At 39.2% G+C, this 17,192-nt stretch overlaps 1 protein-coding gene across 2 annotated transcripts in view; it reads left to right on the forward strand.

The window, feature by feature from the left end:
* Positions 1–17,192, forward strand: part of GIPC2 (GIPC PDZ domain containing family member 2) — an 84,510-nt gene that overhangs the window by 38,686 nt on the left and 28,632 nt on the right. For both annotated transcript variants that reach the window (XM_074381055.1, XM_003921388.4), the window contains exon 3: positions 4,788–4,968. In XM_074381055.1, the coding sequence (XP_074237156.1) occupies positions 4,788–4,968 (181 nt within the window). The remainder of the gene's footprint in view (positions 1–4,787; positions 4,969–17,192) is intronic.

The raw sequence follows: 17,192 nt of genomic DNA on the forward strand, positions 1-17,192 counted from the left end.
GAGTAGCTGGGATTAGTGTCTAAGTCTCAACATTTCCAAGGACAAAAAGTATGTAAATAACTTAATCAGAAAATTAAGAGCATACTTATAATAAAACCTGTGTATAGTTAAGACAGCAGTTGGCAAATGTTTTCTGTAAAAGGCAGATGGTAAATATTTTGCACTTTGTGGGTCATATGGTCTTTGTTGCAGCTACTCAACTAAGCCCCTGTAGCGTGAAAACAGTTACAGATAATACTTAGATGAATGATCATGCATATTTCCCGGTGAGACCATATTAATAGACACTAATTTGAATTTCATGTAATTTTCACATCATAAATATCTTCTTTTGATTTTTTGTCCCCAACCACTCAAAAAGGTAAGACCCATTTATAACTCATGGGCTGTATAAAAACAGATGGTGGGCTGTGGTGGGGGGTACACACCATCCTGGATTTCTGCTGTTAGCCATAGTTTGCTGACACCTGGTTTAAGAGAAGAGACCTGTACTTTAATTAATTAATTAATTAACTTATTTATTTATTGAGACAGAGTCTCACTCTGTCACCCAGGCTGGAGTGCAGTGGCATTATTATCTCGGCCCACTGCAACCTCTGCCTCCTGGGTGCAAGCGATTCTCCTGCCTCAGCCTTCTGTGTAGCTGGGATTACAGGCATGTGCCACCATGCCCAGCTAATTTTTGTATTTTTGGTAGAGATGGGGTTTCACCACGTTGGCCAGGCTGGTCTCGAGCTCCTGACTTCAGGTGATCTGCTTGCCTCGGCCTCCCAAAGTGCTAAGATTACAGACATGAGCCACTGTGCCCAATTGAGACTTGTACTTTTAAATTTAAAATAAAAATAAGGATTTAAAACATGCAATTAAGAAATGAGGCTAAATTGATTTTTAAAAACCCACTTTTGATTTGAGTTGTAATAGTTTGACTAACCACAAAGTTGTCATTGTCAGAATATCTTCATAAATCTTTATGATTTGCCGTACTTTTGCTTTAGTAGAACCTCATTTTAGAATAATCATTCTGAGAAATATAATACTTACGTATTTCTAACATTTTACTTGTCCATTTGCCCAAACTACGAATCAGCAAGACTTGAAATGTAGGAAGTCAAGGGGGCAGAGGATTATAGGATGGAAGCTAGGATCTGAGCAGAGGTCTGTAAAGCCAGAATAGACACGATGATTTGTGAAAATAGGTAATGTCTGAGATCTGAAGACGATGATGAGATATTGATGAGAAACAGCTTTAGTAGAAATAAAGAAATGGAAAATGGAAAAATAAGGTTGTCAAAAAAAAATTCAGAGTTCAAAGGTGATAGATCACTTTGGACATTTATAACCTAAAACTTTGTTCTTTAGGTCAGAAGACCTTGGGCTCTATACCTTCTTTAAAAAAAAAACATTTTTAATTTTTAAAATTATATCACCTCTGTTTGAGATCTAATTCTATTGTTTATTAGCTGTGTTATCTTGGGCAAGCCTTAATTTCCTCATTCATTCATTCTTCATTATTCATAATGATTGTGCCTCAATTTCCTCATTCATCAAATGGAATGATAAATATGCTTTTCCTAGGCTTATTATGAGGACCAAATGAGATAAGTATTTACAACTATATGACTGTTAGTTTATTATTATGAGTGAGGTTTGAGGACAGTGTTGGAAGGATCAGCAACACAGATCTCAAAGTTGCTGATCATTGGCAACTGGACAAGCAGCTCAGAGTATGGTGCTTATGATTTTAGAGCGAGTGTATGCTGCCCTAGACTTCTGCTGACATCTGTGATGGGAAGACAGAATTCTCTAAATATATGGGATGAACATAATGGGAAATATTTTTTTTCTTTTTTCTTTTTTTTTTTTTGAGATGGAGTTTCGCTCTTGTTACCCGGGCTGGAGTGCAATGGCGCAATCTCGGCTCACCGCAACCTCCGTCTCGTGGGTTCAGGCAATTCTCCTGCCTCAGCCTCCTGAGTAGCTGGGATTACAGGCACGTGCCACCATGCCCAGCTAATTTTTTGTATTTTTAGTAGAGACGGGGTTTCACCATGTTGACCAGGATGGTCTCGATCTATTGACCTCATGATCCACCCGCCTCGGCCTCCCAAAGTGCTGGGATTACAGGCTTGAGTCACCGCGCCCGGCCATAATGGGAAATATAATAATGATCTGAAATGGTTGAAAACTTCTGTGTTTAATAATGTAAATCTTACCTTATTAATAAATAAATAAATAAATCTCTGCCTTTTGCAGCATCAAGCTCCAAAGGCAGGTGAAAGTTTCTAAGTGTTATAGAGAATAGTATAAGTAACCAAGTAAATATAAGTATAGCATTCATGCCTTTCTTTTTTCCCCTCTTACTCCTTTGCATCTGAGTAGTACTTTTAGCAGTGTTATTAATCTCTATCAAGTTATTGTATGATTATCAAAGCACATTCGCTTTCAGAAACTTGTCTTCATTGCTGCCGTGTTCTTTATCCTGCCCACGTTGGAGGCTAAGACTCAGGTAACCCATAAAATAGATAATCCTTGTTTCCAACTTTGCTTCTGTATCTGGCTCGTCTTCAAGTTTCCTATATTGATTTTCCTGTGTCTTCATTCCAGATTCTTATCTGCTGCCTCTGATAGTGACATGTGCTGTGACTTTTCTCTTGCTACCTGGATTCTCACCCTGCTGCCTGCTCTGACTTCTGGTAACTGGCTTTCCTCCCTCTGTCTGGGCACTCTTCCGGTTGCTGAGGCGACTCATGGGCCTCAGCAACCCTAAATTTCTGTTTCTCTGACCTTTAATTCGCTGATGAGATTCAGATGGGTCTTCAAAGTCTTTAATTTTTACATAATTCTTATTTTAAATAAAATGGTAACTCTAAATCTGAAACTAAAAATACTGTGTGGCGAGACTCTGAAATTTGTATTATGTAGTTGACCAAAGGAAAAAAAATTACCATGTATCAAGAGATGAATTAGAATAAAAACTAAGAAAAAAATTAAAGTTAAATATAGATTGTTGGAATTCTTTGATGACTTAAGAATGGCTGTATATCAATATTTAATAATTTTTTTCTTTTTTAGACTCTAGTCTTTTCTTTAATCTTCTTTATTTTTCTGTAACAGTTTAGAAACTAGTTACTGAGTGGCTCCCATTGTTTCCATTAGTGATATAAGGTTAATATGGGTTTCTAATAAAACAATGTCAGGTAGATCATGAAACTTCCGGTTTCTTTGCTTTATAGTTTATTTGCAATGACAGTGAGCTCTGTTTCAATTGGCATTATTGTGACATTTGCATATAGCATGTTAACAGTCACTATTAGAATGAATGATAGCAGTATTCTTAAAATTTGGGATAAAAAAGAAATGTATTATGAGTTTTGGTTTCTAATAATGCAACTTAAACATTAAAAATGCCTAATCTTCCTAAGTTATTCTTGTTCCTGATGACAATGTGATGGAGGTGCTGGAGATAGATGAGATCAGTTTTCTCTTAGCTCTTGGACACAATGATCAATCACCCAGCTGATTCAGAAGATGTTATACTTCCACCTAGCAAGCGTGGAGAATACCCAGCCTTTATTACACAATAGCAGCCACTCCTAATATTGCTTTCATTCCTATGAAGGATTTGGGACTTTTGAGACAGATTATGGCTTTGTTTTGCGCCATTCCTCATCATCGTAGAAGAACTTGTACATCGTCTTCAGGGTTGTTTTCTGCAATTCTGGAAGAGTTTTCTGGAGCTCCTGCTCTTAAAATCCTTTCAGAAATTCTTGATACCATCTTGGGAATCTTAGATCTCATTTTGAGACTATCCTTTAGATGTATCGTAGAGAAGTAAGACAGATTTAAGAAAGACCAACTTGAAGTTTCTCCTTGGGGTCCTACATTGTCTTCAGCTAAAATACAAAAATGAAAAACAGTAGCATAAAATCACCCTTACTGGCTCTCAAAATAACCATACTTGTCTTTTATTGGGTATCAGCCATCTTAGCTGAGATGGTATTATTCTTTGTGTCTTTGCATTTGTAACTAAATGCAGCCAATTGAAAAAGCTCAAGCTCTATTCTTATATGATGGGCCACAACTGAAACAATTCAGTAATCATTTATGAAGGGACTTTTCTTTGCAGATATTGTGCTAGGCACAGACATGTGGTAGTGAAAAAGACCATCTCTGTCCTCGAGGATATTAGTTTAGTAATGGGGAGTGAGAAGTAAATGAACAATCGCACTGTGGTATGTTGAATCTGGCAAGTTACTTGATCTTCTGAAGCTTTAATCTTCCTGACCTGTGACATGAGAATCTCATAAAGGTTGTTAGAATTAAATGAAATAATGAATGCACAGTGCTTACTTTAGAGTTCAGCATATACAGCCAAAAGTACTGTAGAAGCATATGAGAGTGGCACCTTACCCTTTCTTTGGCGAGTGGGTTGGGGAATGTCAGGAAAGCTTTGCAGAGGATGTGGTGACTATGAGTGAGCTGAATTCTGAATGATAAGGAAGATGAGGAATGGTTGGAGGTAAGATGGTTGTTCTTGGTTGCTCGGTCTTCTGTCTCTAACTGAGCATCAGACTGCATTGTTGTGTCAATACATTGTATATAATGTCTCAAAAGCATAAAAAGTATTGTTACACACTTTTTTTTTAAACCTACAGCACCTGGTATTCCCAGGCAGTCTCCCATCCAACTACTAACTAGGCCGAACCCCGCTTAGCTTCCAGATCAGATGAGATTGGTGTGTTCATTACACAGTTCTGTTTTATATTATGTTATTAATTTTCTTTCAGAGAATTAAAGATGGTGGTGTTATTGACTCAGTTAAAACAATCTGTGTTGGGGATCATATTGAATCCATAAATGGAGAAAATATTGTTGGGTGGCGTCACTATGATGTTGCTAAGAAGTTAAAGGAATTAAAAAAAGAAGAACTCTTTACCATGACGTTAATAGAACCTAAGAAGGCATTTGGTAAGTCAAGGGTCGGTGTGTGTGTGTGTGAAATGTTCCCTTTCCCTGGGTTATCTTTCTAGGGGAAATGAGTACTTTGATGTGGTGCTCCGTGCTTTTAGTGTCTTCTTACCTAACCTATGAGTTAAGAACATAGAAGATGGTAGCACTACTTACAAGGAAAACAACTATTGAAGGAAGAAAAAAGAGAAAATTGTTGCCTTCTAAAAGGACATTTTCCAAACATTTGGCATTACAAAGTCTAATGTCTAGTGACTGAATTTGATGTGCCTGTTCCAATCTCTGAGAATAGCACTTTGTATTGTTTTCATTTTGCTGAGCAGTAAGATTTTTGATTGAGCTCTTTAAACCATAATAACTGTTGCTCATGGATCTCAGCAGCAGAAATGTTAGTTATACACAGAATGGTATTTAAAATAGTTATCTAGTCTATGTTAATGACCCCCTTCCCCAATACATTTCCTCCATTGGCATTTTGAATTTGGCAGTGTGGGATGGTATGAAATTATTTCCACTTTGGGGGTGACATCTGTACTTGCTTGGTTTTAGCCATGGCAGCTGTATTCCAACTGTCGTTCAATTCCCCAGGGCTATCTCATCTACAGAAAAATATGCCAGCTTCTCTCTTTACCACCCAGCACTATTTTAATAAGCCAAACCAAGGCCTAGCATTCATGAGTGTTAAAATATCTTTAGCAGAATCATCTCAGGCTTGCTGTTACTCATCGTGACCCCACGCACCCTGTGTTCTTTCCTTTGTTCCCAGAACATAAATATTCCTTCTAGTTTGTCTCAAATGCTATTTTCTCAGGGCAGTTACTGGAAATAATGGAAGGATGCAGTGGATCTGGGGAATTAGGTTTTCTTTCTCTTAGCAAGTAAGTGACAGGTCCTACACATATGGAATTAGAATTTTTTTTTCTTTTGCTTCTACATGATTCTGTGCCATTTAACAGAAATATAGTATAGGTTATATTACCTGTGGGAGACAGTTTTCCAGAAAGAGTAAGAAAAAGATGCCTTATACCAGTACCTCCCAGAGGAAGTACTCTAGGAACTACCTCTGTGGATACTCTGATTCTGCTTGGTACATTGCAGCATCTGAGCTCACTTCTCACAGAGGAAGGAAAGCAGCACTCAGGTTTCTATCCAGTAGCTCCTTTCAAGATGGCTTCTTTTGGTAACCTAACTACCCAGATAGCATGGTGAAATAAATTGACAGGGTGTAGATGGTTTAAGATAAATATCCTCCCAGGTGGGCAGATCACCTGAGGTCAAGAGTTTGAGACCAATATGGAGTATCCTCATCTGTACTAAAAATACCAAATTAGCTAGGCATGGTGGCACATGATTGTAATCCCAGGTACTCGGGAGGCTGAGGCAGGAGAATTGCTTGAGCCCGGGAGGTGGAGGTTGTGGTGAGCTGAGATCACGCCATTGCACTCCAGACTGGGCAACAAGAGCCAAACTCTATCTAAATAAATAAATAAATATTCTTTGATTTAGACTCTTTGTAAATTAAAGCCATTCTATTAGCACAACTCAAGAAATCTATTTTTTTTCTGTATTTCTGCAACATAATCTGTTTCCAGTTAATTTTTCTCTGTTTTTTTCCCCATTGTCTGCATCTAATTCTTTTGGTCCCTGTGTCTTTGTAGAAAGTTGTTGATATACCTTTACTTGGATGCTAGGTTGGTGATAGTCTTAAATGTTACAAAGATCATTGTATTTAGCTGTTATTGTTCCATGATTAGATCTTCCCTTCAATGTCATAGACAAATGTAGATTCAGTATCCTTCACTGCCTTATGTACCTAACTACTATTGAACTGGCTTTCTGTTGCCTCATGAAATCAACGGAAATATTTGCGAAGCACCCTGGGTAGGATTTTCCTAATAGAGACATATTATTTGACTGTCCTGAATTCTGGTAGTGCTGTTGGTTAGGACACCCAGAGATTGACTTTGGAGGAATAAGTTTTTATTTTCCAAGGTTTCTGTGGAAGTTTAACTCAAGCTGCTGGTCTTTATATGCATTTTCTGTGCTGTGGATTGATTCTTGACTCTGGGCCCTAGCTTGGGGGTACTCTTTCTTAAAAGTAAGCCTGGCTGCTCTGCCTATGTCCAACCCTTAATTTTTCTGCTTATTGCTTTTGAAGACAAAGCTAGTTTGTTCCTCATCCTCTGGCTTCATCCCAGCACTTAGCTCTTTGCCAGAGAGGGAGTATATATTAGGGGGTACTTGGGGAATCAGGCTTCCCCCAATTCTCTTGGTCCTAATCTTATCTTTTGCTGTGTTTCCTTCCTTTTTTTTTTTCCTATATTTTCTAACATTATTATTGACTCAGGGCCAATAATACAAATTGCATAGTCCTTCATGATTATCTAACTGTCTGTTCTCTTGGATTTCCACCAGGAGAAGGGCCAGTTTTAGTGAGGGAGAGTTTCCTCTGCATTGAGATAGACTACATTGGCTATAGCTAAGTCACTTCTAGGATTGTAACAAAAGCTGTCAGAAATGACTACATGTACCAGTATGTTGACATTTTCCTACCAACTTCCCTGAAGACTTAGCCTGGAGAGGCATGCGGACTGTGTCCCAGAACACAAGAGGAAGTAGCGTAGTTTGCAATGGCGTGACACAGACTGCAAGCACTGCTTCTTTGTAGTGGGCAGGGAAATCCTTACTGCCTGCCCTCATTTCAATATTTTAGGTCCACCACTAGCTATACTCCGCTTCCAGGGGCCATTGTATGTGTCAGGATTCTTTGATGGAGAGCTACGTAATACTATCTAGTTTGAGGAAAAGGCATTTGTTGGACACTACCATGTAGATCCCAGAAATAGACAATCAAGCCTTGACAAGGTCAGGAACCAAGGCTGTTTCAGGGATATGTGTATGAGGAACCCTTCATGGCACTGGCTGAATTGACTCTCGGCAATTGTTTTCTATTTTCACATCACTTCACTCAGGATTCAAACTCCTGGGAGAGGTGGAGGAACTAAGTAGGTTTTGTACCCATCTTGATAATGGAGAAGGCTGGCTGTGTGATAGACCTACCAAAATCATACATAACAGGAAGGGAGAAGTTTCTTTATAGGTTGGAAAAAAGTAACAGATGCCCATTTTGCTATTTCTCCTAGGCTGTTGTATCTTGTTCTTCAGGCACAGCAGTGTCGATTTTCTTTTGATTTTGAATCTGGCTATAGCCATGTATGGTATCTGTCAGTCTGGCAGTATTGGAATGGATTTGGAGGGAGAAGGGTATTGTCAATGGTTGTGGGTGTTTGGCCTTAATGATTTTATTTTTCTGCTCTGAGTTGGGTGCCACATACTTAGCTGTTTTGCAGTGGACTATCTAGAGATGATGACAGCATCCAACTTTTTTTTCAGAGAAAGAGTAAAGTCACATTTTTCTTGGTGCTGGCCACCAGATTTGGAGGGGACCATAATCTACTAATTTTGACTGTACTTCTAGGAAGCTCTTTAATTATGTATCTCACAAATTATGGAGATTCTTCTGTGTTTCAGGTACTCTGTGTGGCATAGAAAATACTAAAGAGGAAGACTAAGCTACGGTTCCTGCCTGTTGAGGAGCTAATAGTCTAGCAGGAGGCTGTTAGGGCTGAATTGTGTCCTTCAAAATTCACATGTTGAAATCCTAATCTTCAGTACCTTAGAATCCAACCAGATTTGTAGATAGGGCCTTTGGGTAACTAGGTTAAAATGAGGTCAGTAGGGTGGTACACACATATGACTGCTGTACTTATTAGAAGAGGAAATTTAGACACAAACACAGGGAGGATGCCATTTGAACATGAAGATAACTATCTATCTGTAAGTCAAGGGGGGAGGCCTCAGAAGAAACCAACCCGAGAGAAACCTTGATCCTGAACTTCTAGCCTCCCGAACTCTGAGAAAAGTAATTTCTCTTGTTTAAGCCACCTAGTCTGTGATATTTTGTTATGGCAGCACTAGGAAATTATAGAGGATAATAGGAAACAAATTATGGTACCAGTTCTTTGACTATGGAAGTAGATCTTGGGCTTCCTAATAATCTAGAAGGTACAAGTATTTTAGCATTCCTCTGGTCTTGGGAAGATAGCAAGAACACATGTACATGTTTCCGTTCAGACATTTGTTGAGCAATTAGTATATGCTTGTCTTAGGGCATTAGTTGCCATAGACAATAATAGTCACCATTTATTGAAAGTCTACTGTATACATCACCATACTACCTGCTTGGTACATGCATGAATAAGATCCAGATCTAGGAATTCATGTATAGTGAGAAGAGATGGATGTGAAAAGATTAATAAATTCAATAAAGGCTATTAGAGGTGCTAAAATATACTGGTTATATAAAGGTGGGAGACATCAAGTCTGCTTAAGAAGTTCAGGAAAAGCTTTCTAAAGAAAGGAATTTGAGTTGAGTCCGAAAGGATGAATAGTTCTTACTCAGTGGATGAGTTGGGGAAGTGGGAACAGAAAAAGCAAAGTTACAGAGGTACAGAATAGCATCATATATTTTGGAATACCATGTTTGCCAGTGTTTCTGGTTAGAGGCTATAGGTGTTGGTGTCACAGGACACGAAGCTCAAGAGTCAGTAGGAACAAATATATCAAGGGCTTTATATGTGAAGATAAAGATCGGGCAATGGAGAACCAATGGAGGGGCAAAGGGGTAACGTGGTGTGTCTTTAATTTTACGAAGATATTTTGGAGACTGACAGATAAAGGGATGTGAGATAAGCTCAGGAGATCATAAAGGTTCTATTAACAATAATAGCTATCACTTGTTCAGTGTGAAAGAGGTGAATTAAGGCAGTGCCTGTAGGCATGAAGAGAAGAAATGGTTTGGGGGATAGATGGGAGTGTGCTGAAGCCGTTTATACGCATCTCTTCCCAACTCCTCCTTCACTGATATCAAGTTGATTGTTTTAAATTGGCTATAATGGGATATTTATAAAAGAGAAATAGGTGAGTCCTGCACGTCAGGGCTTTTTATTTTATTTTTTTTTTTTAGCGTAGAGAGCTGATTGTTAAATGTTTACCTGCATACCACTGAATAATAAGATTGAATTGGTAACCTGTTGGCTGTAGGAGTAAAGGAAAGAGAGACTGCAAATCATGACCTCAGATTTGTGGCTTTGGGGAGGGAGTATGGTGCCATTATTTGATATGAGGAAAGCTGGCAAGGAAATAGATTTGGGTGAGGAGATAGGAAAGAAATTATAAATACAATTTTGGACTAGATGAGTTTGAAATCTGTGGGACAATTCAGTTAGACATGTACAAGAGGGCTGGGTGCAGTGGTTCACGCCTGTAGTCCCAGCACTTTGGGAGGCTGAGGAGGGTGGATCACTTGAGGTCAGGAGTTTGAGACCAGCTTGGCCAACATAGTGAAAGCCCATCTCTACTAAAAATACAAAAATTAGCCAGAAATGGTGGTCACGCACCTGTAGTCCCAGTTACTCGGGCAGCTGAGGCAGGAGAGTCACCTGAATCTGGGAGGTGGAGGTTGCAGTGAGCCGAGATCATGCCAGTGTGCTCCAGCCTGGGTGACAGAGTGAGACTGTCAAAAAAAAAAAAAAAAAAAAAAAAAAAAAGAAAGAAAGAAAAAAAAGAAATGTACAAGAGGTAGATGAACATTGAGAATTGGGGCCTAGAGAATAAGATTCATGAGTAATTTTCTTTGATTGGTAGCAGAAGCCATGGAAGTAGATTCAATCACTCAGAGTGATTAAAAAGATTAAAATCAGAATGGTGAGGGGAACACCAGCATTTAAGGGGCAGAAGGAGAAGGAGGAAATGACACTGAGGAATGGCCAGACATGGAGGAGATGACCTTCTGGGTGGCCTTTATCCAAGTACTCAAGACCAAGTCCCTTGTCCCAAGAGCAGATGCACCATTGCACTTTCCCAAGTTGGCTGTGGGCCTCTGAGGGAGGAATAAAGGCCATTGGAAAATGTACCCTCAGAATCTCCTGTGCTGGTCAGAATTTAAATGACTGTTTTTCAACCAGTAGGTTTGAACCAGTGTGTTTAGAACACAAAGTAGAATAGAATTGAAAATACCGTGCTTTGTACATTGTAAGTTTTGTTTCTGTTACAAATATGTTTGTTTCAGTTAATATTATCTTTGCGTATATTTATGGGTCATGATATAAAATAAATGTATGCATTTCTCACTGTGGGTCACACACACACACACACACACAAAAAACAGGCCGAGCCCGGTGGCTCAAGCCTGTAATCCCAGCACTTTGGGAGGCCGAGGCGGGTGGATCACGAGGTCGAGAGATCGAGACCATCCTGGTCAACATGGTGAAACCCCGTCTCTACTAAAAATAAAAAACATTAGCTGGGCATGGTGGCGCGTGCCTGTAATCCCAGCTACTCAGGAGGCTGAGGCAGGAGAATCGCCTGAACCCAGGAGGCGGAGGTTGCGGTGAGCCTAGATCACGCCATTGCACTCCAGCCTGGGTAACAAGAGCGAAACTCTGTCTCAAAAAAAAAAAACCAAAAAAAAAAAAAACCAAAAAAAAACCCATTTGAAAGCTACTGGCTTAAATGACTCCCTTGTTGGAAGTTTGTAGTTGAATGGGAAATCTTTCCCATACTTAACATGGTTTCTCCTGGTCAGCTGCTACTGATCCAAATTTTCCTTCTTCCAGCCATGAGTTGATGGCAGCATTCCCAGTTCTTATCAAGTATCGGCTGGAATGTCTGTAGTGGTATTTTTTAGGGCATGGCTCACTTCCTTTCTCCTTTTGCCAATGAAAAGGAACATGTCTTTACAATGAGCTCAACCCTGCAGTTTGCCCTGTAAACCTAGATTTTCCCAAGGCCATGAAAATCCCTCTTCCATTTAAATGACTCTAAGCCCAGACCAGTCCAAGTGATTTGTTTTCCTATAAGGTCTTTTAAATGCCAAAAATTAACAATTCCATGAAGCTTTGATTTGGTTTCACTTAAATGAGTCTTGACTTCATTTATCCTGGCAAATTTTTCCAATTTGTGATTCTTGCATGCCCTTTATGGAGAGATGTTTGAGGAAGGAGACCTGAAATATTTCTGTAAGAGTTTTCGAAAGCAGGAAGAAAACTGGAAGAAAAAACTTACCTCCTACAGCATTTATGGTCTTTGTTTTAGGGTTAGATTTTGTAACAGATCATTGGGTTATGTCTTCTTTTAGAAGGTTCATTTCTGTGCTGTGTATCCATCCGAATAGGATGTTAAGTATGTGAAGTGCGTCTCAGTCTTTTGAGTCATTCACAGCTGGAAAACTCGGACCTCATCTTTGTGATTCAGCTTAACTGATGTACTCACTTCAAAGGCTAAGCCTATTTGATATTAAGAGATAAACTGTGGCTTTTAAGTTTTATATGACTTTTTAGATAGACATTTCAAACGTTCAAAAATTACTTTTTATTTTTCATGCTATACCTAGGGAAAATGTCAATCAATAAATACTTTTGGTACCTTTTCATATGTACTGAATTCTATAAAATATATTTGGAAATATATTTTGAAAAAAGTTACAAAAGACAACAAATTGCAGTACTTAAGTGTGAGCCTGTACCAGGGACTGGCTTGTGATATGTGACATTGGGTAAGTTACTTAACCTTTCTGTGCCCTGGTCTCCTCATACAAAATGTGAAGATGTGTCTACCATATTGGGCTGTCGATTAAACACATGAAAAAGGAATAGAGCAGTCCCTGGTGCATAGTAAGTCTTCAATAAGAGTTATCTATTATTATTACTATTATTATAAAGGTGTATCCTTTTCTTTAAGGAGTAATTTTAGAAACAAGACAAACTCATATAAGACAGGAAAAGGAATGTGGATGAATTGGTGATCAACAAGTATTTGTTGAGAACTCTGGCACTGTTTGGATTCTGGAGAGACAGATGACAATATCACATCTCATATCAACTCATGAAATATATCAGTACATCATAACAGTAGCTGCCATTTGCTTTTCCAAGTGCTTTCTAAATAGGAAATCCTTTAGTCCTCACAGCAGTTTGCCCAAGGTTATAGCTAGTGTGCGAGGGAGGCAGACTTCTAAGCTATTCAGTCCGCCTCCAGAGCCAGCTCTCTCACAGCTGTTACAGTGAGTCAGCATGCTTGCTGTCCTCAGGGGACTTACAGTTTACATAAAGAGGCAGATACATTAAGGATCAAGTAATTTTACTAACAATAATCGCTATTATTTGTTGAATAAAATATAGTATAGCGGTGAAGAGCATAGACTGTGAGCCCAGTTGCTTGGGTTTGATTCCTATCTTGGCTGCTTTTAAACTGTGTGATTTGGGATGTTATTTAACCCCTCTAGATGCCTGTTTACTTACCCATAAAATATTTTGAGGATGAAATGAGTTAATATATGTAAGTGCTTAGAACAGTGCTATGTAATTGCAAGCCATTGCAACTAGGACTACTGCTATTATAGCCTGATATAATAATCCTTATGCCATTCCTATGAGGGTTTTCCAGCTAAGTAAACTGAGGTTAGGGCAGTTAATTCATTAAGGCTGACCAGTGGCAGGCATAAGTATGGGCATAGCATTCCAGTCCTGTTTGCTGTTGAGGCTTGTGCTCTGAACATTATGTGTTACTGCCTCTTCAGAACATAAAGCAGACCATGATACATGCTATAGTGCAGATTTAAACAGTGAAATTCATCTCAGAGCTGACTTGGCTATGATTAGGAGGGGTCCTAAGGCTTAGAGAGCGATAGGGATTGGGAGAAGTGTTAAGATTGGAAAGAAACTTCCTCAGAAAAGAGAGCTATGGGACAGATGGTTTATGGCAGGTGCCACCAGTATCAGGGACCAATGTCCTATTTTCATGAAAGGCAACAGGACATCTGATAGAATGGTATAAGGATATTAGAGCTAAATTTCTCACCAAACCTGTGCCATGCCGGGGGTAGGGTGGGGTGGTGCTCAAAGTCAGATTCACTTCAGCATTTCTCACATTCAGGATTGTGGAGTAAAATTTAAAAGCCACTGCAGAAATCTAAATGGATGTTCTGAGAAGGGAAACAATATTGAGTAGGCCGGACTAGGTGAGCAAGATCTCTGGAAAAGATTGGATTTGATCTTGGCCTTGAAGGATGAGAAGAAACATATAGACAAGAGAAAGGTTTCCTGTGAGAAGTGTTCAGGACAGGGAGGAGCCTAGCCTCGCGGGGACTGTAGCAAATCAGGCTGCAAAAGCAGCTGAGGACCCTATTAATAAGCGCTCTGAAGACTAGGCGGGGAAACCAAGCTTGTTTTAGAGAGTAATAGGGAATCATTTAAATGATACCGAAACTGAAGGATGACATGATGAAGCAGATATTTGGAGATTAGGCCCAGGAGACAATGTGGCTACATTTGACGAGAGGAGAAACCATGCAACAGGCTGTTGCAACAGTTCAGGAGGAAACGATCAGGGCTGGGATTTGGGGCAGCAGTGGGAATTCAAAGGAAATAAAAAAGCTTGAGTAATATTGTAAGGCTAAAATTGGGGTAGGCGGTAGATCGATGACACTTAGCTAAAGGGGAGAGGAGAGAAGGTTCAGAAGCAAATGTCACTCCCAAGATTTCTATCCTAGAAGCCTGTGGTAACAGTGATGCTATAATTGGAAATGAGGCAGTTGGGATGTAGAAATGGTTTCAGGGACAGTCAGGGAGAGAAGTTCAGTTTCATGTGTACTGCATTTTATCCGATGGTGGTACTCTCTTTCATGTATTTTTTTTGGCAAAGTTAGTGTACACAATGACAAATTTTGCAGGGCAGAGCATGCCGTCAATCATCTTATTCGGTAGTAGAGTTTGTCCTGGCCTTTTCGTATCTAGCTAGACTTTAGCTTAGCATTTATCACAAATATACTATGGGAGGAGATGAATAAAGAAAGCCAAGTTCCCTTTTGTGGGGTGTGGCAGGTGTGTTAGACAAATGCTGAGGGTAATCAATGAATTGGTTTTCAAGGTAGAGACCCAGCTGGATACCTAACTATAGATCCTTTCTACTTTAGTTGTAAACTTTCATTAAATTTTTTTAATCAAATGCTCAGTTTTTAATCTGAGAAAAACGAAATTATTATAATCTGTAATATTAAAAACTTGTAAACTATATTTTTCAAGACATGCTAAACAGTGATTGATTTCTTAGAATTGTAATGTTTTTTAAGGAGCATTTAGAATTAATAACACCATGAATAGGTTGGTAGATAATAATTTTCAACTGTTTTAACGCTTATTAATTAACATAACAATGTGAGATGAAGGGGTAAAAAATGATGCTTAAATGTAAGTGGCTTTTCTAATCTAACTAAATAGTATGACTATAATGTTATTTATTAGAAAAATGGCAATTATGTAAATAATATATATTCTACCTGAGAGTATTTTTACAACGGGAATTATCATTTAATTACAGAAAAATGAATCTAATGAATTATGTACAAAATTACTGTCAGAATATGTTTTCAGATAAGTTAGGCAGATAAACAGTTCTATTTATCTGTTGAAAAATGTTTGTGAGGCTCAGCATGGTGGCTCACATTGGTAATCCCAGCACTTTGGGAGGTGGGTGGATCACCTGAGGTCAACCTGGCCATTATGGTGAAACCTCGTCTCTACTGAAAATACAAAACTTTAGTTGGGCATAGTGGCGGGTACCTGTAATTCCAGCTACTCAGGAGGCTGAGGCAGGAAGATCGTTTGAACCCAGGAGGCGGGGGTCGCAGTGAGCTGCTGTTGTACCACTGCACTCCAGTCTGGGCGACAGAGTACAACTCCATCTCAAAAAAAAAAAAAAAAAAAAAAAAAAAAGAAAAAGAAAAAGATTATTCATTTAAAAAATATTGAGTTAAATACTTTAAGTGCCCTTTAACAGATCTAGAGCTAGAAATACCGTTTGACCAGGCAATCGCATTACTGGGTATGTACCCAAAGGATTATAAATCATTCTATTATAAAGATACATGCACATATATGTTTATTGTGGCACTGCTGACAATAGCAAAGACTTGGAACCAACTCAGATACCCATTAATGATAGACTTGATAAAGAAAATGTGGCACATATATACTATGGAATACTATGCAGCCATAAAAAAGGATGAGCCGTGTCCTTTGCAGGGACATGGATAAAGCTAGAAACCATCATTCTTAGCAAACTAACACAAGAACAGAAAACCAAACACCACATGTTCTCACTCATAAGTGGGTATTGAACAACGAGAAACACATGGACACAGGGAGGGAAACAACACACACTGGGGCCTGTCAGGTGGGGGGCTGGGACACGAGGGGATGGGATAGCAGGGAGATAGATATATAATCTCCTCTGGATTAAAGGTGTGAACCTTTTCCCCAGAGATGCACATTAATTTTTGCCTGCAGTTTTAGGGAGTTATGAAAACAGGGTTGGGGTTTTCTTAAATGACACCTTAGCTAAAGACCAAGAAGATTTCCGGCACAGTGATTGCACTTCTGATATGCATCATGCCCTGCTCTGTCTTATCAATGGGATGTTTGAGCCACGTTTGTGCGCTGTGGGGTTTGTTTATGTGTGGGCAGCCTGTTTGGTCCAATAGACAACAACGGACACCTTTATGTAGGTGGCATCAATATATGCCTCCTTTTCCTTGCTATTGGTCTGTCTCAGCACCCTAATAATTGTGATTTTTTAAAAGCCTATTCTAAAGAAGTTTCAGAAATGTTGGAGAGAGGAAGGACACATGGAAAAAGGAAGTGTAGTTAAGATCTTAAATTCTGAGACATAAGCTAGATTTTATGTCAGTTATCCTGAGGAGTGTGTACACAGGTTGGGGGTGGATGTGGGGTAGGGAGCACATGAGCTGTTTATGGACAATGCTGTTGGTGTTTATCTGAGCACTGTAAGTTCTTTTCAGATGGGTTGCCTCATTACTTGGACAGAATTCTTTATCTGTGAGGTGTTTTTCATTTGGAGACTGTGGTAAACACTACTAAACTGGCTTAAGCAGAAATGGGAATCGTACAAACTAGCTGTCCATGAGTGATGGTGCCATTAGCGAAGCTCTGTGTGGGGCCCATGCAATGTGACCAGGACCCAGTTTCTTGCCTTTTCTCTCTGCTCTGATGTCCTGTCTGATGTATTTGCTTCATCATTTAGACATGGTTTTAAGGTTAGCTCCACACTGTGTTCCAACATGGTGGTCAGCAGTTGCTGGGACCATC

Source organism: Saimiri boliviensis, chromosome 11 (genome assembly GCF_048565385.1).
Source record: "Saimiri boliviensis isolate mSaiBol1 chromosome 11, mSaiBol1.pri, whole genome shotgun sequence".
Classification (NCBI taxonomy): Eukaryota; Metazoa; Chordata; class Mammalia; order Primates; family Cebidae; genus Saimiri; species Saimiri boliviensis.